This window comes from Lolium perenne, chromosome 4, assembly GCF_019359855.2.
Source record: "Lolium perenne isolate Kyuss_39 chromosome 4, Kyuss_2.0, whole genome shotgun sequence".
Lineage (NCBI taxonomy): Eukaryota > Viridiplantae > Streptophyta > Magnoliopsida > Poales > Poaceae > Lolium > Lolium perenne.
Window position 1 is genome coordinate 32,603,675 of NC_067247.2, and position 25,481 is coordinate 32,629,155.

Below are 25,481 nucleotides of genomic sequence, written 5' to 3' on the forward strand. Positions count from 1 at the left end.
AAAATGTGTGGCAGATGATAGCCACGTGGAAACGAGGGTAAAAAAGTATTTTAACATTGGAGAGGTTACGGTGCGTGCGCCAGAAAAAGCGGAGGACGTGTGTCCCCCACTAGCACGACGTGTCAAGATAGTGGATCAATTGGGCCCGCAGGGCAGTGAGAGAAGACTTCTCGCGCTTTTTTGACTCGTAATCGTGGCTATCGTCAGCAATAACGTCACCTTGGTAGAAGAAAAATTCGCCTCAACTTCTTCGTAAAAGGCGACATGGAAAAATAATGCTGAGCCTTTGATTAAATACAAGTTTTTGATCAAATGCTCGGGGGCTACTTTGAAAAAATGAAAATATCAAGAAAGACAAGATATAAATGGCGTGAGCCTATGACCAAATACAAATATTTGTTCATAGCCTCGGGGGCTACTCCCATCGGGAGCGCTGTTCGCGCACCCGAGATATTATAAAACTTCGGGAGGTCAAGAAAATATAGCGGCATAAGGCGTGGAGCCTACAACCAAGTACAAGTCCTTGGCTGTAGCCTCGGGGGCTACTCCCATCGGGAACGCTGCTCGCGTGCCCGATGAAATCATATATAAAAAAAAAGAAAAAAGAAAGAAGAGCATAAGAGTATATTTCGAGTTAAAAATAACTCTGCATATACTCCCATCGGGAGAGCAATATAAGTCATCATTGACTCGATAAAATGTGCCATTCCAACAGCCGAATAAGCACTCGACAATATATTCTCAGAACGCCAAAGTTGCGATCAATTTCTGAATGCCGCAAATTTGCGAAGATAAGACCCCAGATCCGTTCTGTGAGGCGTGGCATCGCCAAAGACTGCGCTCTGCTACTTTTATCCGTATCAACAGATACGAAGAAAAATCCTAACGGACGCGTTAGGTACCCGATAAATTTTACTGGGACTCGACAGAATGGTAAGACCTTAAGCGGCACCTTTCGAAGTTTACACCAGTATCCCGAGATCATGTCCAGGGACGTGATTTTGAAGTAGGTTTTTGCGGATTGCCACTAGAGCAGTTAACTAGTACCTGATCCGTCAGATGAACTAGCCCCAACTACCATTATCCCTGCACAATATAGAAGTTTATGTGAAGAAATATAGAAGAGTTTAAGTTGTCGAATAAAAATAAACAGTGCAGATTTTCCCTGACTCTACGATTAAAGCAAAATCTCGGGGGCTACTGACATAGGCATCCCAAATGGGCCTGCCGAAGATAGTACCCGGGGTTTACTGAAGGCCCACTACCCGAAAAATAAGAAGATTCGGAAGCCCAAGATATTATTAAGGAAAGCTAGAGTTGTAATAGGAAGTGTTATTTGTAAACTTGTGGGATGAGTTAGAAACCTTTCCGGACTCTGTAACTTGTACGACACGAATCCCTCGGCTCCGCCTCCTATACAACAGACAATTGCATTAAGTATTGCGCGTAATGTAATCAATAACTACATCCTCGGACATAGCATCAATGTTTTATCCCTAGTGGCAACAGCACATCCGTAATCTTAGAGATTTCTGTCACTTCCCCAGATTCACGGAGACATGAACCCACTATCGAGCATAAATACCCCCTCTTGGAGTTAAGAGTAAAAACTTGGCCAGAGCCTCTACTAATAACGGAGAGCATGCAAGATCATAAACAACACATAGATATAAATTGATAATCAACATAACATGGTATTCGCTATTCATCGGATCCCAACAAACACAACATATAGAATTACAGATAGATGATCTTGATCATGTTCGGCAGCTCACAAGACCCGATAATTAAGCACAATGAGGAGAAGACAACCATCTAGCTACTGCTATGGACCCATAGTCCAGGGGTAGACTACTCACTCATCACTCCGGAGGCGACCATGGCGGCGTAGAGTCCTCCGGGAGATGATTCCCCTCTCCGGCAGGGTGCCGGAGGCGATCTCCTGAATCCCCCGAGATGGGATTGGCGGCGGCGGCGTCTCTGGAAGGTTTTCCGTATCGTGGCTCTCGGTACTGGGGGTTTCGCGACGAAGGCTATTTGTAGGCGGAAGGGTAGGTCAGGGGGCGTCGCGAGGGGCCCAGGAGACAGGTCGGTGTGGCCAAGGGTGGGGCCGCGCCACCTGCCCTCCTGGCCACCTCGTGCCCCACTTCGTTGACTCTTCGGTCTTCTGGAAGCTTCGTGGCAAAATAGGACCCTGGGCGTTGATTTCGTCCAATTCCGAGAATATTTCCTTACTAGGATTTCTGAAACCAAAAACAGCAGAAAACAGCAACTGGCTCTTCGGCATCTTGTTAATAGTTTAGTTCCAGAAAATGCACGAATATGACATAAAGTGTGCATAAAACATGTAGATATCATCAATAATGTGTCATGGAACATAAGAAATTATCGATACGTCGGAGACGTATCATTGGCCGGAACCCGCCGCCGCAGATGGTGATCGCCGGCGACATTCCGGTGATCCCCTGCGAAAACCACCACCACCACGGTACTCTGCGTGTCATGACGGTTAAGAAGAGCATAGCCGCGCTTCCAGGGGCGCCGTAAATCGGCGGCGCCGCCGCACGCGGAGTCGCCGGCGTTTAACCGCCGGTGGAGTCAAACACACTGGTCAAACTTGACCAGTCTCCGCTCGCGTGGCAGCCTGCGTGGCACTGGCCCCACTGGTCAGTGTCTGGCGCTAAGGTCTGCCACGGTACAAAACGTTTTATTATTTATCTTAAATTACAGAAAATTGCTGAATCTTTGCAAGAGTTTATAAAATTCATTCTAACTCGAAAAAATACATATAAGATATCAAAATGATCCTAAAAATAAACTCTATCCAATAAAAATATAAAATGAAATTTTTATTTTTAATAAAAATTCAATTATTTAATACTTGTTATTTAAGCCTTTAATTTTAATTCTAAATTCAATTAAAATTCAATAATTAGTAAAAATTTCCAAAATTAAATAAAAACCAGTAAATAAATAAAGAAAACAATAAAACTAAATTTCTTTATTTGTTATTTTGTTAAATCTTTAATAGAGAGATTTAAACCCTGCTTAATAACAACCCTAATTATTAATTGTTTAAAAATTATAATAAATGCCAAATTCAATATTATTTTCTATTTAGAAGTTATTAATAACTTCAAATTTAAAAAGAAGTTATTAATCATAGATCTATATGGTAAATAGTAAACCCTAGTTCCATAAGAAAGATAACTAGGAACTCATCATTTCATGTGTAATCCTAAACTCTAAATTAATTTAGAAACCTAGCTCTATTATTACATGAGAACCTTAACCTGCCTCTAACCTAAATCCTAGGTTAGAGCATATGATCATGATACTTTGATTTCATTCATAGCTCCATAGTAGCAACTAAACAAGTGTCATACCTGCATAAAATAATAGAGACCTATCTCTAATACATTAGTATTACATGTGTTCAGGCCTAGATGATCAAATAGGACCAACCCTAGTTCCTATCTTCTGAGATACCAACCTTTAATTATCCTTACTTAGCATCACACCATTGTGATGAACCCTAATAGTAACCATGACTGATGCTTACCTTACATACCATACTCCACTAAACCCTATTAGTGTGAGATACTTATGAACCATCCCATTTAAGAACCAACCAGTCTTTACTTAAGGATCCAATAGAAAACTTAGACAATCTCAACCTAATTGAGATACTTCTTATTACTTAAGAAGTATGTTCTTCAAAAGTTATTCTTTTGAAGAAAATAGAGAGTATTCATCAACCATACCTAATAGGACCTATAAACCCTAACTCTCTATCACTAGTAAGATATAACCAACCTTGGTAATACCCATGTGTAATTAATTGCTTAAGATGATTAAGCTTGGCTCAAACCTTACAAGTTCTAGCTAGTGATGAATCCAACTATGTTGTGATCCATCTAATACTTACTCCAGAAACTAGATGAAACCATAGTCAACCATAGAACCCCACCAACCTAATTATCATACTTGTTCTTTATTAAAGAACATGTTCTTCAAAAGTTATTCTTTTGAAGTATATGATAATTAATCATTAACCATGCCATATAATGCTAAAACCAACCACTATCCATTACATGTTAGGATTATACCAAATGTTATTGTTGTGTGCTATTAGTGTTATTATTATGATATATTACAACACTTGTTTATGATTCTAAGACAATAAAACCTTAATAAGAACCTTGTTTGTGAATCACTCTAAAAGTGCAACACACCCTGAACCAATTATTACAACTCACTGATCCTAAATCCTCGGGTTTAGGTCACGCTTAGAGCGATTGCATCTCATTCTTATGCATTATTGCATCCTTTCCAATCTTTTAAACATCGTCCTTACCGGACGATGATGCTATTTCAGAATTTGGAGTTATCACGTATCGAAGACCTTGCCTGCATAATCTTGCAGTCAAGAAAGGCAAGTTCATCACTTGCTCATGTCATTTGAGTATTTCTATCAAATTACTTGCAAAGTACTATGGTTATCACTATTGCATAAAAACCAAAACCACTACTTTCATAACTATGAATATGACTATGTGGTGGGCAATGGAACCATGGATTGTGTTGATATGGTGGAGGTTCCATTGCAAGGGTTTATATCCATCTAGGATTAAACAAAAAATGTCGTCCAGTGATTCTTGTGCCGTAATACCCGTGTTAACCATAAGATCCGGAGTGGGACGGAGTAGTCAAAAGTGTTTCCACCTCTCGTTCATCAACGGATGCGCTTTACCGTAGACACTTGTATCTGTCAGGGCAAGCGGTTGGCTGGGGAAGCCTTAAGTCCCCACGGCATAGTCCGTAGACACTTGTCGCTCGAAGAACAAGCGGTTGGCTGGGGAAGCCTTAAGTCCCCACGGTATTGCGGTCTATGATGGGTTGCAGCTACCGGCGAAGGAGTTTGGTTCGATCCCAGACTGTCGTCGTGGTCGGGGTCCACCCTGAAATCTATGGGAATAATGGGACCGGCGAGGACCCAGGGTCGGGGCATGCAACAAAGGGTGGGTGTTCGAGGTAGCGGAGGAACATGATTGGCTAGACCTTATACCGGGCCTCACACCATAGGAAGTGTGGACAGGAATGTACACCTGGTTGGCACCAAGGATAAGATCTCTTATGGGTAAAGCAACACACCTCTGCAGAGTGTAATGAACCGTGACCTGTCACTCTCTGTTCCGGGATATGGAACTACGAACGCGGCCGAAAAGGAGCTCCATGAAGTTCTAGTAAACCGGTGAAGGCTGACGGACATAGTTCTTCTGAATAAAAGCAAACTTTTGAAGAAATGGTTATGAAAACTTGCATTGGTATTAGACTTTCTGGTCTAATGCTGTAGCTAGTGCATTAAACACCTCTTTCCTATAATGAACTTGTTGAGTACGCTCGTACTCATCCCACTCTTAAATCCCCTGCTTAGATATGGAGGCCACAATGGAGGATCTACAGTGCAACTCGAAGACCGAGGAGTCAACAACTACATCAAGAAACAGGACCCTGTCAGAGGAGTCAGACACCATATCCAACAAGAAGAAAACCTAGTTTAGCCATAGAAGGGAACTAGCTTCCTAAACCTAGCTCCTATTTAGCTAGAAACTATTCATAGCCCCTATAGCTAGTCAAATACTCTACAAATAGAGTTCATGATAGGATTAGACTACGAGTCGTTCTTCTGGAGTTTATTTGCAGTTTTCCCTCATTGTAAAGTAGGAGGTTGTGCTGATCTTATGTAACAGAGTCTGTATGTAATTCTATAGACATGCCTTGGACCCGCATATGTTTCTGTTGTACCACTCTGAGCGATATAATACTAGTGAAACGGTGTTTCATTGGTGTTATATCAGACTTGTATACTACACCATGCAGTGGTATGCCGGGTCACCACACCTACGTGCTCCACCATGGTCTTGCCACTTTCCTTCCCCGCCTTGATCGTTTCAAAGTGGCCATGAAATTTCTTGCACACATCCATGATGGTACCCTGCCGGATGCGACATGGCTGACTCATTGCACATCATGTGGATCAAAGCTTCAAGTACAAATTGCTTTCACTCATTTAATAGGTCGAAGATGCACTTGTAGTACTTGTCGGAGGTTTGATTGGCGTCGGTGATGGAGTCAAGGCTCACCACCTTCCATGCCTCGATGATGCACTCATACTCCAATGACTTCCACCTTGGACCGCATCTGCCGGCCTTCCACATCCTCTTCGTAGTGCTAGTGTTGTTGGTCTTCAACCATGTTAGCCTCTTCTTCCTCTTCGCCCTTGTCACCCTCTTCTTCCTCTTCGTCTCTCAATGACACGAGAAGGTTCGAGACGGTTCGTCGCCCGGTCGCTCCAAACAAGTCACCTGCAGGCACGAGCGCACCGCCCAGTCCAAACCCGAAATCAACGCAGGCTGGATTAAGCAACTGGGAGCCGCCACGCGCCTAGCCCGCGCACCACACGTCCGGCTCGAGTCGGCCGCGACCATATCCGATCTTGCAGCCGTACGTCCACGTCGTGGGCGTCGCGTTGCCGCTACCACGCTTTCAGTCGGCCAGCCGGAAGCCCGGAACCACGCCAGCGCCCCGCGCACAATCAGGCACGCCACCGCCTCCCGCCATACCCACACAACACAACCTATATATAAGCGCGCCGCCCGGCCCCAACTGCCATTCATATCCTTCCTTCGTCTCCTCTCACAGGCCAGCAGTTCAGATAAGTACCACAAGCATAGCATCCATGGGAGTGGGGATGGAGCGCGCGAGGGAGGAGGAGCCCGTATCGCAGGCGCTATCCCTTACCACAGACTCCACATCCTCCACGACCTCGGCCGACTCCTCCGGCGCGGCGCCCATGGCGGCAAGGAAGAGGGCGCGCCGCGGGAGGGTCGTGGCCACGTCCGGCGAGGGAGATTTCGTCTGCAAGACGTGCGGCCGGGCCTTCACATCCTTCCAGGAGCTCGGTGGGCACCGCACCAGCCACCTCCACGGCCGCCACGGCCTGGAGCTCGGCGTCGGCGTCGCAAAAGCCATTAGAAATCGTAAGCGGACCGAGGAGCAGCAGCAGCACGACTGCCACATCTGCGGGCTTGGATTCGAGATGGGCCAGGCGCTGGGCGGCCACATGAGGCGGCACCGCGAGGAGATGGCGCTCAGCGGCGGCGACGGCGCCGACGATCAGTGGGTCATCGGCCTGTCAGATAAGAACGGTGCCGACCGGCCGCCAGTCTTGCTCGAGCTGTTTGTATAGATAACGCAAGCTGGATCTTCTGACGGATTCTCATTAGATTAGACAACTTGTAAATGTCTTCAGAATCATATACTGTATTACGTTTATTTCTTGGGTGCAGGTTTTGCTGATTAGCATTCCAGTTTTGTGATCGGTCCGTCACAGCTTCTTTTTTTAGATGATCCGTCACAGCTTTTGAATCATCTGGGATTGATTCTTCTTTTGCTCAGGACCTTAGCCACAGCCAACCCAAACAAAAAGGTCCTAACCCGTGGCTCCGTTCGGAGATTGGAGTCGAGTCTAGTTTGAATTCAGAAATATCGGGAACATTGTGGAAACTTTGTCCGATGATATTTGGTTACCCCAGGATTTTTCTAACCATTTGTGTACTTTATTAGTATCTAGGTATAAATACCAAGCGACCTAAAAAGCTATACAGAGTGGTGGTAGAAATGACTTCGTATATTTTCACGATTGATTAGCTAACATATCATACCAGAAAGACAAAAGATCGCGCTTTTTTAATAGAATGCAACAATATACTCCAACAAAATCATCAGCACCACCACTCAAGAACACAATTGTGTCGGTCCTATGGTTTGCACGCTAGATCTAGAGTACATAATGCTGCTCATATAAATTAATCCACGATAATACATGATAAAAACTGCACAACAGAAATTAATGCTAGATCGGTTGCTGGCAGCTAGGTTGTACTATGGAAGACAATACATATAAAATATATTTAGAATTGCAATATTGAATTGCATATTCATACATAATGTGGTTTAAGACTTAAATTTATGAAAAAGTTAGATGTTAAGAGTTTTATTTAAAATATCATTTTGGACCATGCATGCCTTGACGATAGCTACTGCATAAACAACACTTCAGTCAGCATCCCATGTCTTCTCCTAGCAATGGACCAACAAAAAATGAAGAACCAGAGTACTACGAGATTAAAATAATTTGTTATGTAAAGTGGGACAAAAGTACAATAACAAGACTACCACTAGAAGACGCTATAGACCCTACCCTAGAAGAGAGATGGGCTGGTATCATCCACCTGGGTTTATGTAGATGTAACGTATGTTTATATGGTGATGTATTATAAATGCATGTTTCTACAATGTCGAATGATTATTTATATTTTTGGACACGGCCAGGCGGCAACACAATTTATGAACTTGTTTCTTGTAACGGCCCGGGATAATACCCCTAATGCTGTGTTTGGATGCAGAGAATTGAGCTTAGAATTGAATTGTCCTGAAGATTCCAATTCCAAGATGGAAATGAATTAGCTCCCAATTTGAATTCTACCGTTTGGGTGTGCTTGGAATTTGACGTTAGAATCAATGGGTGTTCCCAATTCCAAATGCTGTTTGGATGTACAATCTGTGGAATCCATGGAATTTGATGATTTTTTAGTTTGAACAATATAAATTTGCATACATGTACACAAATAACATACATATATATTATATTGTATAACTATTATTTTCCGCAGTTAATGAAACATTAAAATAATAACAATAAAGCAGAAAGTAGAATACGCATGACACAAAATAGTTTTCAAGTACCGAAAATATTACAACATGGATAATAATTGTGTCTCGAACAGGTAGCTTATGTCTCTTACACATCACAAACAGATAGTTCATCAACAAGAAAGTAGATAGTAGGCTTACATAACAAGCACACTTCATAACAAACATCAAGGTAGGGTCAACAGCCATGCCTTCTTTAATTCATCGGGGATCGCCGTCAGTGCTTCGAATAAGCGCTCATTAACGATCAACTTCCCACAAGCTCTTAGCATGTCACAATTCTCCATTTCTAGCTTCTTTAGTGCATCTAGGATTTCAGTTGGAGGAGTCACCTTTGGCATAGGAAGTGGTTCGGTTGTTTTCAATGCATCATCGAAAGATGTCTTCATTTGTCCCATCATGCACAAGATAGCTTCGCCAGTGCGTTGCCTTTTCGGAGGTAGATCCGGAGATTCTTCAAGAACTATTGTTTCTTCTTCTTGAATAGACTCGGCGGCTGTCCTAGCACCAACACCAGTAGCATGGTCTTGTGAGTAAATAGTTTGAATAGCTTGCCAATTCATCACCACCTTGTTCCTGTAGCTAGATGCATCCTTGTTGGCCTACACAGTACACATGTATTAGAAATGATAGTCAAGTTGCAAAAGTAATCACAAAATTGAATTGCAATGTGTAGTACCTCAACATAACGAGACCACACTTCATCACTGTCTACTTCCACCATGTTATTTTCCGAATCCCATCCAAAACCACTTTGAGCTAGCATCTTGCTAATGATCTCATAGTGCTTGTCAAATGTTTTAATTCTTCCAACTATTTTGTCTTTCGTAATGTCAACATTACATGTCTCTTTCACATGCTTAATGCAAGCATTGTACACATGTGGCTTCCAACCATTTTGAGCATGGTCACCATTGTTGTGATGCTCAACAAGGGTGTCCAACAATGCCGTGTCCATCTCAGGAGTCCAAGAAAGGTAAGCTCTAGTTGGGCCTTTCTTTATTTTTTGTGCAGCCATGTTTCTACAATTCGGTTGGGCATAAAAAGTAAAGACAACAGTAAGTTTGAGACATAATGCATATTCATTGGTTGACACATGATGCATGTACAGAATATATGACACAAAAGGAACCATTAGCATGCTACCACACAAAAAGGGGCACCATCACCAAGCTATCACAAAAAGGGGCACCATCACCAAGCTAGCTATCTACTGCATCACTAGTTATCTACTCGATTTCTAGTTCTCCATGTGCCACAAGGTACTCGGCATACATCTCCTCGGCAAACTCCTCGGACCCGTCATATGTTTTTTTCAATATGTACTTCCTATATGCAACCTTCTCCTCGTCATCATTGAAGCATCCTAGGTCCCTCGGTGCCCTTTGCGTACTAAGATAAGCTAGAGCAAGACATGACATCTCAAAATATTTCCTTGTCAACAATATTCTTTTTCTTTTCCTTCTCTTGTTCTCTTCGTTAATGTAAGCTACCATCTCTAGTTGAGACATGATAAAAAGCTACAATGCACACATCAAAGCTACATGAATTATTCATGGCATACTCATATCTATGTGACAATCAACTAAAAATACATGATGACATATGTAAGAAATTCACATCTACACTAGGCAAACATCAAACAATGTGTCAAAATCGAATTTTTGTACCTCAGCTGCTACTACTCCTTCAAGAAATCTGCAATAGAAACAGATCATAATATTAGTCCAAAATCCCAACTTTTTGGCTGTTGCAATTCATGGAGATGGTCATCGCCCTGGAGGGAGCTGCCGTCCCTGCACTATTCTGGTGCTATTCACCCTCCGGCCGCCGCCGTTCTCACCCTCCGGTCGCCCTCTGCCTCCAATGGCGGAAATTAGGGTTAGGACCGGGCGGGGAGAGGGACGGCCAGGAGAATGGGGCTAGGGCGGGCAGGTGGAGGAGGAAGACTGTGGAGGGGGAGGAGAGGCAGGGGAGAAGGGGAGGGGACGGACCTGAGCACCGGCGCCGCCGGTCGCCAGCCACTCGCTCGGGACGAAGGCGCGGGGAGGCTCCTCGATTCGGTCTCTGTTTCTCGCGAGGCTGGAGCGACGAAGGGGTATGCGGGGAGCAGTTTCCACACGATTCAGAGCGGGGGAGCTCGGAATGTTTTGCGGGAGGTTTGCACGCGACGGGAGGTGCCTCGGAATTTCGGTAAGTTTCCACGTTTTAATTCCGAGGCCACACCAAACGGTGGAAATTGACCTCAAATTCCAGATTTCTTGATTCCATGCCCAATTCTAGACATCCAAACACAGCATAATAGATTTGCTTGTGCCTTTTCTTTTGTGAATCATCATTGCATCATGCATATTTTTGAACTCCAAAATTATTTTATTAAACCCTATTTTATTATTAAAATTAATCCCCTCTTTTTATCCAAAGTAAAAACACATTTTTCTCTGTTGAAGTCAGCTTCAAACCTTTCCCCTTAAGGTCATTTGCATGCTAGCGATTGCTGATACAGAAAAAACCAGATGTTGTGGGGTGTGGCATTCCTGCGTGATATGCGTATAGCATCCACATTCGTCGCAAAGCTTAGTTTGTCAAAATTATGCTCTGTCATGCCTTTCACGATCCTTATGATCTGGATGTATGATGTCTTATGATGTACAAGATAACATACATTTTCTCTTCTGTTAGCGGCGTGACTCCAGCCGGAGGTGCATCCTTTGGGGCCTGGATTGCACTCACTGTTCCACGAGATGCATGGCTGATCGTTATGTCCATGGCCCATGTAGGGTAGTTGTGGCCATTGAGGGCGAAGGCCTCAAATTATTTTTCGATCATCGTTTATTTACATGGGTGAACCAGAGATTATTAATTTACAATTGGTAAATAAAAAACCATCATGATTATATTGTAATGAATTTTGCAAAATTAGTAAACATTCAAGGTGGTGGCTTGAAATCATTAGTGTGCATGAACCTCAAATTGTTAAGTATGACACTTTGTAGATAATCTCCAAGGAAATTTGGGGTCCATCTCTCAACACTAGAGAGTATAATCTGATGGAATCAGCAGATACTCGTAATTCTAGAGTCTTATATCATGACTTAATAAAAATGTATGAGAGATCACTTGATAAAGTAATCGTGGTAGTAAAATAATCTGCAATGCAGTAGATCCGCACACTATCTATGATCCTAAAACATCAATTCAAAGAAATCACTTAGAATTTTGCATTAAGCCGAATGTTCAATTCAGACGATGAATTGACCCTTATTTGCAAGAAATTAAATATCTCAATTGCAAATAGTAGTCTCAACATGTATCAAACATGGAAATATATCACATCATCTATTTATTCTGGAATACATGGTACTCAACAGAAATAGTATTTGAAAATAAAATACTATAATTTAAATATTGTTTAAACAAAATTAGAAGCTAGCAAGTAGTTCTACAATGATTTGCTAAAGGTTAATAAATAGCAGACACTTTTGGTGGCTCAACCGCATGCCGCACGAGCCACGTTAGCAGTCCAGCCTCTCGAAAACTCGTTTTTACAGGCGCCGGTAGATGAAGGAGTCACATCCACCACACAATAATTTGAGATGTGTGTTGCCGTTTCTTTGCCTCTATTGCTCCGTTTTCCATCCGTCAGCAGCCACATGCTCACGACCCCACACATCTGGATACATCTGACCACCATCGCGTGGGACATTGCGTGACCTTTTTCCCCTTCCAAATTTCTCTCGCCAGAGTCACATCTCGACCGACCCGACGGCTACCTCGGGAGAGCGCGGTGGCGGGATGAGTGCCAGTTGCGATGTGGTGACCGGAGCAACGCGAACGGGCGGAGCTCGAGGGGCGGCCGCATCCTGAGCAGCGGCTGTAGAGCGGGCGGCGCGAGCGGCTCCTTCGGCTGGAGGGCGGGTGGCTGGCTGGAGGGCGAGCGGCGGCTGGAGCTTGTGCGGCAGCCGGTTCCCGAGCGGATCGAGGGGCGCGAACAGCCGCCGGATGCCTAGCGGCGTCCTGAGCCCGAGCAGTGGCTGGAGGGCGCGTGGAGCGAGCGGCGGCTGTAGGACGGGCGGTGCGAGCAGCTTTTTCGGCTAGACGGAGCGCGGCGGCCGGAGCACTTCCTGACGGCCGACGTTTTCTGCTTTCCTCCAGCAGCGTTGTGGTTACTGGTTAGGTGCAGCGTTGTGGTTCGTTTTTTTTCTCCATATAGAAGATAGCTGATTGTGTAATCATACATTCTCTTATATGCAGACGGTTTGTTTCATTGGTTAGGTGCAGCGATTTGTTCATATATTTTACAGATAGAAAACATTGATTATGTGTAGTGTTGTGGTAAATTTGTTTAGATTTTCTAATTTCTGAACCGGTCTGAAACTTTGTAATTTGATGACTATGATTGGTTTATGTTTTCTGAAACCTAAGTGGAAATTAGTAAACATAAGTGAAACAAAATGAAATTGATGTGAAGTTTGGCACTAATTGTGAAGCTTTTGAAATAGATGTGGTTGGTCTATGTTTCAACCTGGTTCAGACTGTGTTCCGATAAATTTTGAAACTTTTGAAATAGATGTGAAAAAAGTGAAACTGTGAGTTCCTTGCATCAAATGAATTTCACATTTTCAAATATGTTTCACTTAGCTTCACAAATTAGTCAACAGACTTGACAAATTCCAGTTTCAAAAATTCCAATCTTGTTTCAATTTTATTTTGGAGCAACCTTGTTTCAATTTTATAGATTTCACATTTTTTGGTTTCATAAATTCTAATCTAGTTTCACAAATTTCCATTGGTGTCTTGAATTCCAATCTTGTTTCATAAATTATAGTCACGTTTCAATATGAATAGATCTGAAAAAAAGTGAAACAGCGAGTTCCTTGCATCAAATGAATTTCACATTTTTAAATATGTTTCACTTAGTTTCACAAATTAGTCAACGGACTAATTCTAGTTTTAAAAATTCCAATCTTGTTTCAATTTTATAGATTTCACATTTTTTTAGTTTCATAAATTCTAATATAGTTTCATAAATTTCAATTGGTATCTTGAATTCCAATCATGTTTCATAAATTATAGTCACGTTTCAATATGAATAGATCTGAAAAAAGTGAAACCGTGAGTTCCTTTGTATCAAATGAATTTCACATTTTCAAATATGTTTCACTTAGTTTCACAAATTAGTCAATAGACTTGACAAATTGTTTCATAAATTCTAATCTAGTTTCATAAATTCCAATTGGTATATTGAATTCCAATCTTGTTTCATAAATTATAGTCATGTTTCAATATGGTTCCACAATGAAGTCATGTTTCAATATGTTTCCACAATATGAAATTTTCATTCATGTTCCATAATTTCATGATTTTACGATTCTAGCGATGTTCACAAAATTCGACTATCTATTCCACAATATCAATGATGTTTCATAATTTTCAATTATGTTTCATATATGTTTTACAAAATTTTAGGCTTCTTTCACATCTTGAGACATATTTGTAATTTTTAGAAAATTTCAATTTTCAAAAGTACCAGTCTTGTTTCACAAATTTCCAGTGTTGTTTCATAAAATCATGGTCTTATTTCACATAATTTTAATCACGTTTACTAATTCCAAAATTTCATTCACGTTTCATAAATCGTACAAGTTTAAGAATGTGATGTTTCAATCTGATTTCATAAATTAATACTTTGTTTCAATAATGATTGTGTTTAGTTCCACAATTTTCTTTAAAATTATAAGAATTTTTTCTGTGTCGTTCTGTTTAAACAATCGCACTTTTTTTAATAGATGTGAGTTATGTATTTTTTTTCCGTGCTATGCATGTGTTCTGTGTGCACAGTGCACCCTGTGTGGAGAGATAAGAGGACGCATTAAAAGGTAAGGTGAGGTGCATGTGGTGTGGGGTCCAGCTAAAGAGCAACAGACGGAAAGAAGAAACGGCCACTTAACAGATAACAGTACGCGCGAATCTCAAAGTTAGATTGGATGGTAGATTCTCCTCCGGTATGTACCGGCTCCTTTAAAATCGCTGCGTTCTACAGCCTATATACTGTGACCGGATAAGGAGAGCAAAAGCTACAGGGCTTTGCTACACAGTGCCCAGACACTATTTGGTCTTACGGGGTGCCCCACCCAAAAATAGAAAGAGGAACACGTAACCGTATCTGTCCATCCCAAAATAGAAAGTTTTCTCCCCCATGGCACGCACACACCAGTTATTTCCAGAAAAACCAAACAACAGAAAGGGAAAGTGGTCCCGTCACCTGATAGTGACACATTAACAGAAGAGAAAAATGTGGCCTAGGACCACTTTTTCTCGCTTAGTTTCCGGCACGGTAGAGTGCGCCCCAGTAACTGAAATTACATGCATATTTTTTGGAGAAGCACTAGATTTACTCCACCAGGCGCACCAAAGCAAAGCAAGCATCAGGATAAAAGTTTGTTTCCGCAAAAAATACATCCTAATCTAGACGAGGTTTACCAGTTTCAAACTAAGAAAACAGAAGGAAAATGGATACACACAATGTACACCTCCTAAATCCAACTACACTAAAGACGGACAGAGTGTACAGACGAGAACTGATCCAAAATCAAACGAACCCTTTCCAACTTTGTGCACCGATAAGAACTGAATGTACTTTCTTAGTATTCTTGCTTTCTCCAAGTGTAGACCGCCATGGTTTATTAACTGTAACAAAGTGACAAGCATACATGTTAGTAAGACATAGTTGGTGTTGTACTGTATAAACAGAAATTCAGTAATGAGACTAGCAATTTTTACATAATAAGCTAATTCTGAAAAGTAGAAATAGATGAACTGGATGTATCAAAAAGTGTAGCTACAAGCTAATTAGATGTAAAAAAATACTAATTAGATGTAACAAAATGCTAATTATATGTAATAAAATCCAGAGATATCCAATTGCATGTTACATGTAACAAAAATAGTGCTTACATGTAACAAAATAGTATTTAGATGTAATAAAATTTAGAGATTTATGCAAACCAAATCGACGGATGTAACAAAATACAAGAATCTGTGCAAAAACTACATGTTGGATCTAAAAATACATAGAACGGGATCAAGAGATACTATCCTAGTTCAAATAATACTATGCTACTGCCCTATAACCAGATCAACCTAAAAAGTGTTGAAGGCACCTCCCGGCAAGCAGCTACCTGGGCTCAGCTGATAAACTCAATAGAAAGTGCAGCAAAGCCTCATTGTTTTGCCGTTGATTTTCCTAGGAAAATACTTCTTTTCATAGAAAAACGCTAGCTTGGTGTCTTTATGTTTTGCCCAGGCCCTAGAACAGCAAGTAGTAAGCAATCGTGCAGATTTCAAGCAGACACAGTACATCACTACATTAGCAACAAACAGCTACCCACAACGCAAGTAGTAGCAGACTAGCAGTAATATAGCACATCCGCAACTACCACCGGCAGCACAAAGCGTAGAGACATGGCGGAGAAGCAGAGATATATAAATCGAGCGGAAGCGGAGGGAGAAGATGGAGCCCTCCTACACCTAGCCATGCGGCTCGATCAAACAGAACATCCTAACACAAACATGTTACATGAAATCATGAAGATATGGATGAACAAAAAAGAAGTCATAAGATGCTGAAGTAAATTGCATTTGGACACACAAAAAGCTACAAGAAAATAAGCACCTAACCGAGACAGGAATTCATGACATTCCTAGTCGGCGACGGTGATTATTGGATGGGTGTGGCTGGGCTTGCCAAGGGCCTGCGCAAGGCAGACTCGGCATACCTACTTGTGGTGGCCGTGCAGTCCGACATGCCCGAGTCCCACCGCAGCATCCTCGTCTCCAAGGCTGCATCGCCCGCGAGATCAACAAACTGCGAACGCATGGATCATGGCCGTACCGTGGAAGCATATCCGCACCGCGACCCGTGGAACCGACCACCGCCGAGGCAGAGCCTAGGCAGCAGCCATGCCGCCGATGCCCGCCTCAGATCTTGACAGTAAGGAGTAGCGCTACCGGCAGCAGAAGCACAACCAGGTCTTCCTCCACACCGCAAGCTCCTCCCACCGCCCACGTTCCCCCATCTTGGCCTCTCGCCATCGATGCGCCGCCCTTTCTCAACCACCAGGGACCACGCGTGTCGCCTCCCCTGCTCGTGGGGGTGCTCCACCGACGATCACCAGGAGGAAGGGAGGCTGAGGACGGGTGGTGGATAGCCCCGGCGTTGGGATTAGGTTGGCCGATGTGTGCTCCTGCCTTTGCCGCTACGCCGCCGCAGATAATCGATTGGAGAGTGGGGATGGAGATCAAGGAGACGAAAACGAACGAGAATGGGGAAATTTTGGAGCTCCACTTACACGTGCGCGCTGGCCACCAAAGCCGTCGGACCTCACCCACCGCTTTCAATCGACCACCCATTTCTAATCCGATGACTCACGCGCATGAGCACCGTGTAAGACATGCCCCTGCCTGTGTCGGGTACATGATTACTTTGATTTGTTACGCCCATCAACGCGCAGGAAAAAATAATACATGCTATGAAAGAAACAACAAAACCTGGGGGGGGGGGGGGGGGGGGGGATATATCCTGAGTATATACTTTTAGATGGCGGGATGTATTAATTAGCACACAAATAATCTGAAAACCTAGCCCAGGATGGAAAATATACATCTTATGAGCGGACAATCTGAAGACCCATATGCCCTTACTACCAAAAACTAAATATTGCACAATTACAGTAGCATGATTAAGACTGAAAAGCTACTCTATCTTCCATGAACTAACAGCACCGAACAAAAAGAAACTGGACCAGACAGCCAACATCGATTTGTATGCATGTACAAGAACATGTGAGCAGATGCGGATACACATAGCGAGACAGTTTGACTGTCAGTCGGGGAACTCAGCTTACAAATCGATGTTGAGTGACAAAAAATACATCCTACATGTGTCTCATAAACTAACTACTCCCTCCGATTCATATTACTTGCCACTAGTGTGGATGTACCTATACCAATAATATGTCTAAATACATCTATATGGATCGGATACATAATTCTAAGATGTATATACATCCAGTGGGATGACAAAAGCAGGTCCAAAGCAGGTTCAGTAATTTCTTCTGATTTATACAAACGAACAAGTGTATAGAAAATACATCCTATGAGTGTACATATACTACTTCCAATATGCCTAAGATGTATAAACTACCAAAATTGTACATCCTACAATTAACATATACCTGAAAAAGTTCGGATGTACAGATACACTGAACTGGACATATAGCAATCTAAACTGTAACTACATGGACGCATGTCTGTGTGGCTACTAGAAGAGAACCTAATTACTACACACAGAACGACTAGATCATTCTCATCCATGGGTAAAAATCGAGCACAGCTGCCTGATTTAGATGGGCAAAAACATGGGTACAGAAGAAATTAGCACCGCCATGACCAAAATCGAACTCGCGTCGACCAAACGCCGCCCCCAAAATCAACATGAGCATGCAGGAAATCAGAGAGGAACGAAGCGCGGATGCTCTCCTTTGACCACTATTACGATGACGGTCGCGACGCCACAATAGCGTCGAATCCTGGAGCAGCGGCGAAGATATCCTTCACCAAGGACCTCGCGCCGCCTCAGAATCGTCGGATTGGCGGCGCCCCGCCGCAGACGGGACCCTCCCAGAACGGCCACACCCACGCCCGAACTCCTTGATCCGCTTCTCCGCGCCGACCAAACTGGTCCACCACTGCTCGAACCAACCAGGGATACTCCGCCGAGGATTTTCGTCGGACCGCTCGCCCCCGACAAGGTTGAATCAGCGGTGGAGATCGGGAAGGGACGTCGAGGAGGGGCGAGCAGAGAGGAGAATGGGGATGAACTGGAACGGGCACGGGAAAAAAAGAGAAGGGGAAGGGAAATTCTACTAGCGCTGTTTTGGACGTTAGTGTCTTTTTTCCTTTGTATCGTTAGATGGGGATCTGACGGACCGGACTAGGGAGCACCGTGGTAGACAATACAGTGCCCAGGCAAGAAATAGAAATTGCGAAAGCTACAGGGTCTATACGATCCCTAAGCCAGATCGATCCCAATTCCTGCCTGATATAGTGGCGAACTACACGCGTGCTCCTCCCCTCACCGGGGGCGACTGGTGCGTCCACCGCACTCATCCTCGTCAGAGGATTTGCCAGGGAGCTGAGTCCTGGGCGCGACGCTGTTCGCAAGTCCTAGCGCGGTCTGCTGCTGCTGCTCGATGGCGAGGCCGACGACGTCTTGGACAGCGGGGCTCTGAGAACCAGGAGGCGGTAGCGAGCTCCAGTGCGCGGTGAAGACGGAGGAGTAGCAGGGGAGTCGTGTGTGGGCGAGCCGTGCGCGGGTATGAGCAGATGCCCTGGCGGCACTGCGTCGTCTTCGACGGCAGGCGTCGACGACTGCAGGCGCGTCGGCGCGACGGAGCCGGCGACCGCGGCGCTAGTGAAGCTGCACACACCCGAGCCGAACATGAAGACGGACGCGCTTGTCGGCGCAGACTCAACGGCGGACGCGTGGTCAACATCGACCTCGACGACCGCAGGGGTCGGAGATGGCAGCGACCTCCACTTCCTCTTCTTAGTGCTACTGTTGTTGGTCTCAATGTCAACCATGTCAGCCTCTTCTTCCTCTTCGTCCTTGTCAGCCTCTTCTTCCTCTTTGTCATCATCGAGGACATGATTGGCGTGATGGCCACCTCGGATCATGTCACCCAAGATTGTGGCGCCATATACCTATGCACACAACAAAATTCTCAAGCTTCCGGAGCTCATTCATTCAATTATACATGTGTCTTAGCATGCATTATTTGTGCTACGTGGATTACTTTTTATTGTGTGAACCATTTTTCTCAGTTCTTCTAACCTAATTGCAACTGGAGATAATGTTCATTGCCACCGTTGCAGATGGTAATTACAACAAAGTTGAACTCTTAGTTTTCATGAATCGTGGTGGGAGTAACCCAACTGCCCACACTCGTGGTAGATCTAAATTAATTTCTATGTTGATTGTCCGAAATTTAGCAAAACCATACAAGCATGCTCCATCCGTTTTATATTAATTATCTTGGACTCGGGTATGCCTATACGTGAAATTCGTCTAGATATGTACATCTAAATCTGCGATACTAATATGATGAGACGGAGAGAGGGTATATCGGTCTTGCTCACCGGATCTGTCGTGCATAGAACACCAAGGAAGCGAGAAGTCACCGACTGGGCATCACTCCGTACGTCACGCCAGGGTCGACTGAATTTGGACAACAAGTGAGTAGTAGTACGTGTACGCAAGACTGGAAAAATATCCGGCCGGTCGACCAGAAAGATACTTTTCCACAGACACGAGAAGGTTCCAGACGGTTCGTCGCCCGGTCGCTCCAAACAAACAAGTCACGTGCAGGCACGAGCGCACCCCAGTCCAAACTCGAAATCAACGCAGCCTGGATTATTCATGATGATTCGGATTAATCAATTGACCACCCAATGGGTCCAAATGGTTCGCGCAGTCGCGCGCGTTGCCTCCGCGGCTAAGCTAGCCGGCGCACCACACGTCCCGGCTCGAGTATCCGATCTTGTAGCCGTCCACGTCCACGTCGTGAGCGTCGCGTTGCCGCTATATAGGTCCAACAACGCTTTCAGTCGGCCAGCCCGAACCGCACCGCACCATTACGCCATACCCACACAGCACAACCTATATATAAGCGCGCCGCCCGGCCTCACCTACCATTCATATCCTTCCTTCTTCTCCTCTCACAGACCAGAAACGCCCAAGAAAATCCAGTTCAAACACGCCGAACCAGCAGTTCAGCAAAGCATCCATGGGAGTGGGGATGAAGCGCGCGAGGGAGGAGGAGCCCGTATCGCTGGCGCTATCACTTACCACGGACTCCACGTCCTCCACAACCTCGGCCGACTCGTCCGGCACGGCGTCCATGTCTGCCAGGAAGAGGGCGCGGCGGGGGCGGGTGGTTGCGACGTCCGGTGAGGGCGACTTCATGTGCAAGACCTGCGGCCGCGCCTTCACGTCCTTCCAGGCGCTCGGCGGGCACCGCACCAGCCACCTCCGCGGCCGCCACGGGCTGGAGCTCGGCGTCGGCGTCGCAAAAGCCATTAGAGATCGGAAGCGGACCGAGGACAAGCAGCAGCAGCACGAGTGCCACATCTGCGGGCTCGGCTTCGAGATGGGCCACGCGCTGGGCGGCCACATGAGGCGGCACCACTACGAGATGGCGCTAAGCGGCGGTGCCGGCGCCGACGATCAGTGGATCATCAAGATGCCGGGTCAAGAGGTGGTGGGGCACGGTGCCCACCGCCCGCCGGTCTTGCTCGAGCTCTTCGTCTAGCTAACGCGAAGCTGGATCTTTTCTGACGGTTTCTAATTAGATTAGACAACTTGTAAATGTCTTCAGAATCAGATACCTTTATTTTTTGGGTGCAGGTTCTTGCTGATTAGCGTTTCAGTTTTGTCATGATCGGTCCGTCACAGCTTTTGAACCAGCTGGGATTGATTCTTCTTTTCCTCATGACCTTAATTACGCCTCATTTTTGAAAATGCAACCGTTGGTCTGTTACCGATCTAGAGTAGATAATGCAGCTCATAAAAATTAATCTATGATAACACATGATAAAAACTGCACAACACAAATTAATACTAGATCGATTGTTGGTAGCTAGGTTGTACTATGGAAGACAATACAAAGAAAATATATTTCAAATTGCAATATTGCATTGCACATTCATACATAATGTGGTTTAAGATTTACATTTACGAAAAAGTTAGATGTTAAGAGTTTTATTCAAAAACTTGTTCTGGCTCATGGATGTCTTGACGATAGTTCGTACATAGCCGACAATATATCCTACTTATATACACTCGTAGAGAAATCTTAAATAATAAACAATTTGATCAATTTAGTTCATTTTTGTATATAGTATTGCCATGGTATGAATATTTCATACCTTGAAAAACTCTACTAATTCATGTGGCATATGTGGCGAATACCTATTAAAAATACTCATCATGGTGAACACAATGATGGGCCAAAGAACTTACCAAATCCTAGAGAAACTCCAAGTCAAAGTAGTTAGAATATTACTTTTATCTAAATCATGTCATATATCACACAAAATACCAAAATAAAAGACCGGCCAGCCACCCTGGAGGGATGTGGGGTAGGTCAACCCCTAAATCAATGTGCAAATCATGAGATAAATGATAAAGTCAAAGAACAAGGCCTACGAGGAGGAAAGAAGTAAATCCACTTTGTCATCATCCCTCTTCGACCATAGAGCGAGTGTGCCACAAATTATCTCGGAAACCCTCCTTTTGTCCCTTCAAGGGTACTATTGTCCATTTCTCTATTTACTATTAAATTACATAAACCAACCTATGGATGATGCAGTACCTATACAACGATCACTAACCTAGAATGTTTTTCAAGGATAGGTAAATTCTAAGCTAGGGGTGCTTAATTAGGATGTTTTTTTAGCTTCACATAACCATACAAAATTACTCAAGACATAGCATTGCGTCGGTAAGTCTATGCACTTGCTCAGGCTAGAGAGGCAACACCCGCATATTGGCCAAAGCGGGAGGAGAAGATGAGCGCTTCCAGTTGATGTGGTCCTTCATAATGCAATTCTTTTAAAAGTATGACTCGACTAGTTCTTGGGCTGATAACATCACCCAGTTTCATGTGTAATTAGGTGCAACCGAAAAAAGATGTGTAATTGCACACCCATCTGCAATATCACACCAATGTGCAATTCTCATGTGCACAAAACATGATGCAAAACCTACATTCCTAGAATCGACCTAGACCAAACTTATTTTTTTGTTCAACCTAGAACTAGAAAATGGATTAAACGTATTCATAGTCGCGGACTATCTTTGGAGCGGCTCGAAAGTCTCCATTCAAAGATGTGTCTTATCGTCCATTTTGTTCAAAAAACCTTCGATTCTACATCCGCCTCGGATTTTAACTTTCTTTTAACTTTCGTACTTTGGCAATGTGGGCCTGCATCGAAGCACGGCTTGATGTATGCCTTCTTATTTGTCACCGTTGTGCTAATTATGCATCCTACATATTTTGACGGATATGCTCTCTATTGTGGTAACAAACAAATAACACCTGAAATGCCGTCACCACTGGCTATGCTGACGACTGTCTTCGAGGCCTCGCAGTCAGCACTACAAGGCATCGGCACAGCCACCAGGACGACGACCAGATCAAGCCATCGGCACAGTAAAGTCATCGGCACAACCGACAGCAATAATGTCGATGTATCATTTTTTTATATAAAAAATCATATTTATTTTTTCATTTTCATTTGAAGGAATTTTTTTGAATTGTTTGATAGTTTAATATCTAAGCATAATTAATATTAGCTAGAACAACTTATTAGTAGTCAAACTTTCCACTCGGTTACCCATCCTCAAACTACTCCCATCCTTGCACGCTTAACTTCTTCATTTCTTCGAGATGAAGTTCCGGCAGATGATTTATTCTTTGTTGACAATACTACCCTATCATTCCAATTAAACCTTGGGCCATGACATCACACTTTATTATTATTTGAATTTCAAACAATTATTTGAGTAAAGAACAATAAATAATTAATAATAAATCTTGAAACAATAAAATAAATATATTTTATTTGTTTCATCAAAATCTAAAACCTGACCAAACTCCTATTTCCTTTTTTATTTTGAGGAATTTATAAAATTGGTAAACGGTCGTAGGCCGTTGAAATCGGATGTAACTTTTTATGTAGATATTTTGTTCATATTAAAAAGTTTTCATCAGCGGTCGTATGCAACCAGAAAAGCAACTTTATCGAAACATGACGCTATTTTGTATAATATATCAAAATTCATGTTTTTTTAATGTTCCTAACAACTAGAATACATAATACATGTCAATCTCTTGAGATTTCCAACATTTTCTTATAATTTTTTAAACTAAAAAGGCGTTTCCCGAAGGGAGGGTGCGCGAAGAAAAAAATAGTTGTGCCGACAGCTTTGCCCTTGACACAATTTTGATTTTTATTTTTTTGCTCTCCAGCCCTATGAGCCATCGGCACACCTTCACTTTTTTCTTTTCTTTCAGCCCTATGCCAACACCAAAGTCGTCGGCCTAGTCCTATCGCCCCTGCTTTGCCGTCACCGTTGAGATCCTGGAGCCACACGTCCCAGTATATGCCGACGGCCAGCTGGGCATGTGGTGATGACCTTTTTCTATGCCAACGGTGGCCACCAGAGGTTGTCCTACGCCGACGGCTTTGCTGTGTGACAGCTTGCTCAGTTTCATGTAGTGATGTTGTCTGTGTGTGTGAGATCGAACGAGTAGACATGAGGATATCGATGCTGGACGGTGATGGAGTCAGTCAGTCAGTTTGTACTCAATTTTCAGGTTGGGTCAAAGTGAATCAAGTCGATCGGAACAACAGAAACCCATGAATCCATGTATATAATGATCTCTGTAACGAATGAATTAATGAAAAGTCCTAGTGATATATGTACACACATAGAAATTGAACAGATGATCCAACTATCAACCCCTCCCCCTCCGCCCCCTCCTCCCCTGCCGTCGCCGGTGGTCTCCGCCGGGCAAAGCCCGCGCGGAGCGGCGGCGGCAGGACCTGTTCTCTCTCCGGCCGGCGGAGGCTAGCTCGCGGTTGGGGGAACCGCCGCGGCGGGATGCGGTGTGCGACGGGCGCGGCGGCGTGGCGGGCGCGGCGGCGCTGCTGGCTTCGGCCTGCTCGCGGTGGCTGTGTGTAATATCCCAGGTTTAGAGGCAATAAAATGAGAGAACACCAAAGTGTGCATTGCATTCATGCATAGAAAATCCGGAGAATTTTCGCGCTTCAAATAAAACTTACCACAGTAACTGAAATTTCACTTGACTTGCTAGAATTGAAGTAGATCATCAAGTCAAGCGCTATAAACTTCACTGTGATTTTTGTTAAAACCTTGTTTTGGGTAGAGATGATGTGATCTATGGAATAGATCAAATGGAATTAGATTTACAACAACACATTCTTTAAGAATCAAACCCTAACTTATTAACACTTAAAAGTTAGCAACTACCTTTGTGTGTAATTTAATTCACTTATAAATAAGGTAAACCACAGGGTCTAAAGTGCATAAAAGCTACACATTCTTATTTAAATCATAACTTATTAAATACATGGAATATCCTAAAACTAAATCCATTTACATTACAAATTATAGTTCAAACTATTTGAATAAAACTAACTATGAGTATTTTGAAACTCATATGATAATGCCTTGGTGAAATCAAACACCAACTATCCAAAATGGAGAAATAACCCTCAAACTTGACCTTTTGAATAATATTATAACATAAATCCAATCATACATGGTATGATGACTCATCCACAATAATAAAACCATCCACAAGATATTTAGTAGCAAATGCCACTTGGCTATCCAAAAATAAACCATATGAGAGGATAATGATCTTGCCACATAGGATGAAAAGATCTACATGACTTGCATCCCAAGCTTTGCCACCTCATGCTCAAAGGATTGCTATGGATGAGGGCATGACAACCAAGCACCTTACTCATCAAACCAACACAAGAGTCACCACCTATGTGTCATGATACTAGAGCTTGCCCAAGCCTATAAATAGAGCCACACCCTTCATCTA

The 25,481-nt window shown here is 43.6% G+C and overlaps 3 protein-coding genes and 1 long non-coding RNA gene across 4 annotated transcripts; 2 read left to right on the forward strand and 2 right to left on the reverse strand.

Annotated features, from left to right (window-relative positions):
• The first annotated feature begins 6,691 nt into the window (after positions 1-6,691).
• Positions 6,692-7,342, forward strand: LOC127292124 (uncharacterized). Its single transcript, XM_051321477.2, has one exon. The coding sequence runs from the start codon at positions 6,743-6,745 to the stop codon at positions 7,250-7,252; it is 510 nt and encodes a 169-aa protein (XP_051177437.1). The 5' UTR covers positions 6,692-6,742; the 3' UTR covers positions 7,253-7,342.
• Positions 7,343-8,945: 1,603 nt separating this feature from the next.
• On the reverse strand, positions 8,946-9,736 carry LOC139838894 (uncharacterized). Its single transcript, XM_071828911.1, has 2 exons — positions 9,458-9,736; positions 8,946-9,380 (listed from the first exon to the last, which is right to left on the reverse strand). Exons 1-2 carry the CDS (start codon positions 9,734-9,736, stop codon positions 8,946-8,948), a joined length of 714 nt encoding a protein of 237 aa, XP_071685012.1.
• A 5,279-nt stretch (positions 9,737-15,015) lies between these two features.
• LOC127292125 (uncharacterized) lies at positions 15,016-17,344 on the reverse strand. The gene is made up of 2 exons (XR_011742431.1): positions 16,557-17,344; positions 15,016-15,468 (listed from the first exon to the last, which is right to left on the reverse strand). It is a non-coding gene; the product is annotated as an uncharacterized lncRNA (long non-coding RNA).
• Positions 17,345-20,521: 3,177 nt separating this feature from the next.
• On the forward strand, positions 20,522-21,275 carry LOC127292123 (uncharacterized). Its single transcript, XM_051321476.2, has one exon. It carries the CDS (start codon positions 20,625-20,627, stop codon positions 21,147-21,149), a length of 525 nt encoding a protein of 174 aa, XP_051177436.1. The 5' UTR covers positions 20,522-20,624; the 3' UTR covers positions 21,150-21,275.
• The last annotated feature ends 4,206 nt before the right edge of the window (positions 21,276-25,481 follow it).

Coding starts and splice junctions, on each gene's coding strand:
- LOC139838894 (XM_071828911.1), bottom strand. CDS start 9,736: ATGGACACGGCATTGTTGGACACCCTTGTTGAGCATCACAACAATGGT. Junction 9,381..9,457: donor TGTGGTCTCGTTATGTTGAG/GTACTACACATT, acceptor TGTACTGTGTAG/GCCAACAAGGATGCATCTAG.
- LOC127292123 (XM_051321476.2), top strand. CDS start 20,625: ATGGGAGTGGGGATGAAGCGCGCGAGGGAGGAGGAGCCCGTATCGCTG.
- LOC127292124 (XM_051321477.2), top strand. CDS start 6,743: ATGGGAGTGGGGATGGAGCGCGCGAGGGAGGAGGAGCCCGTATCGCAG.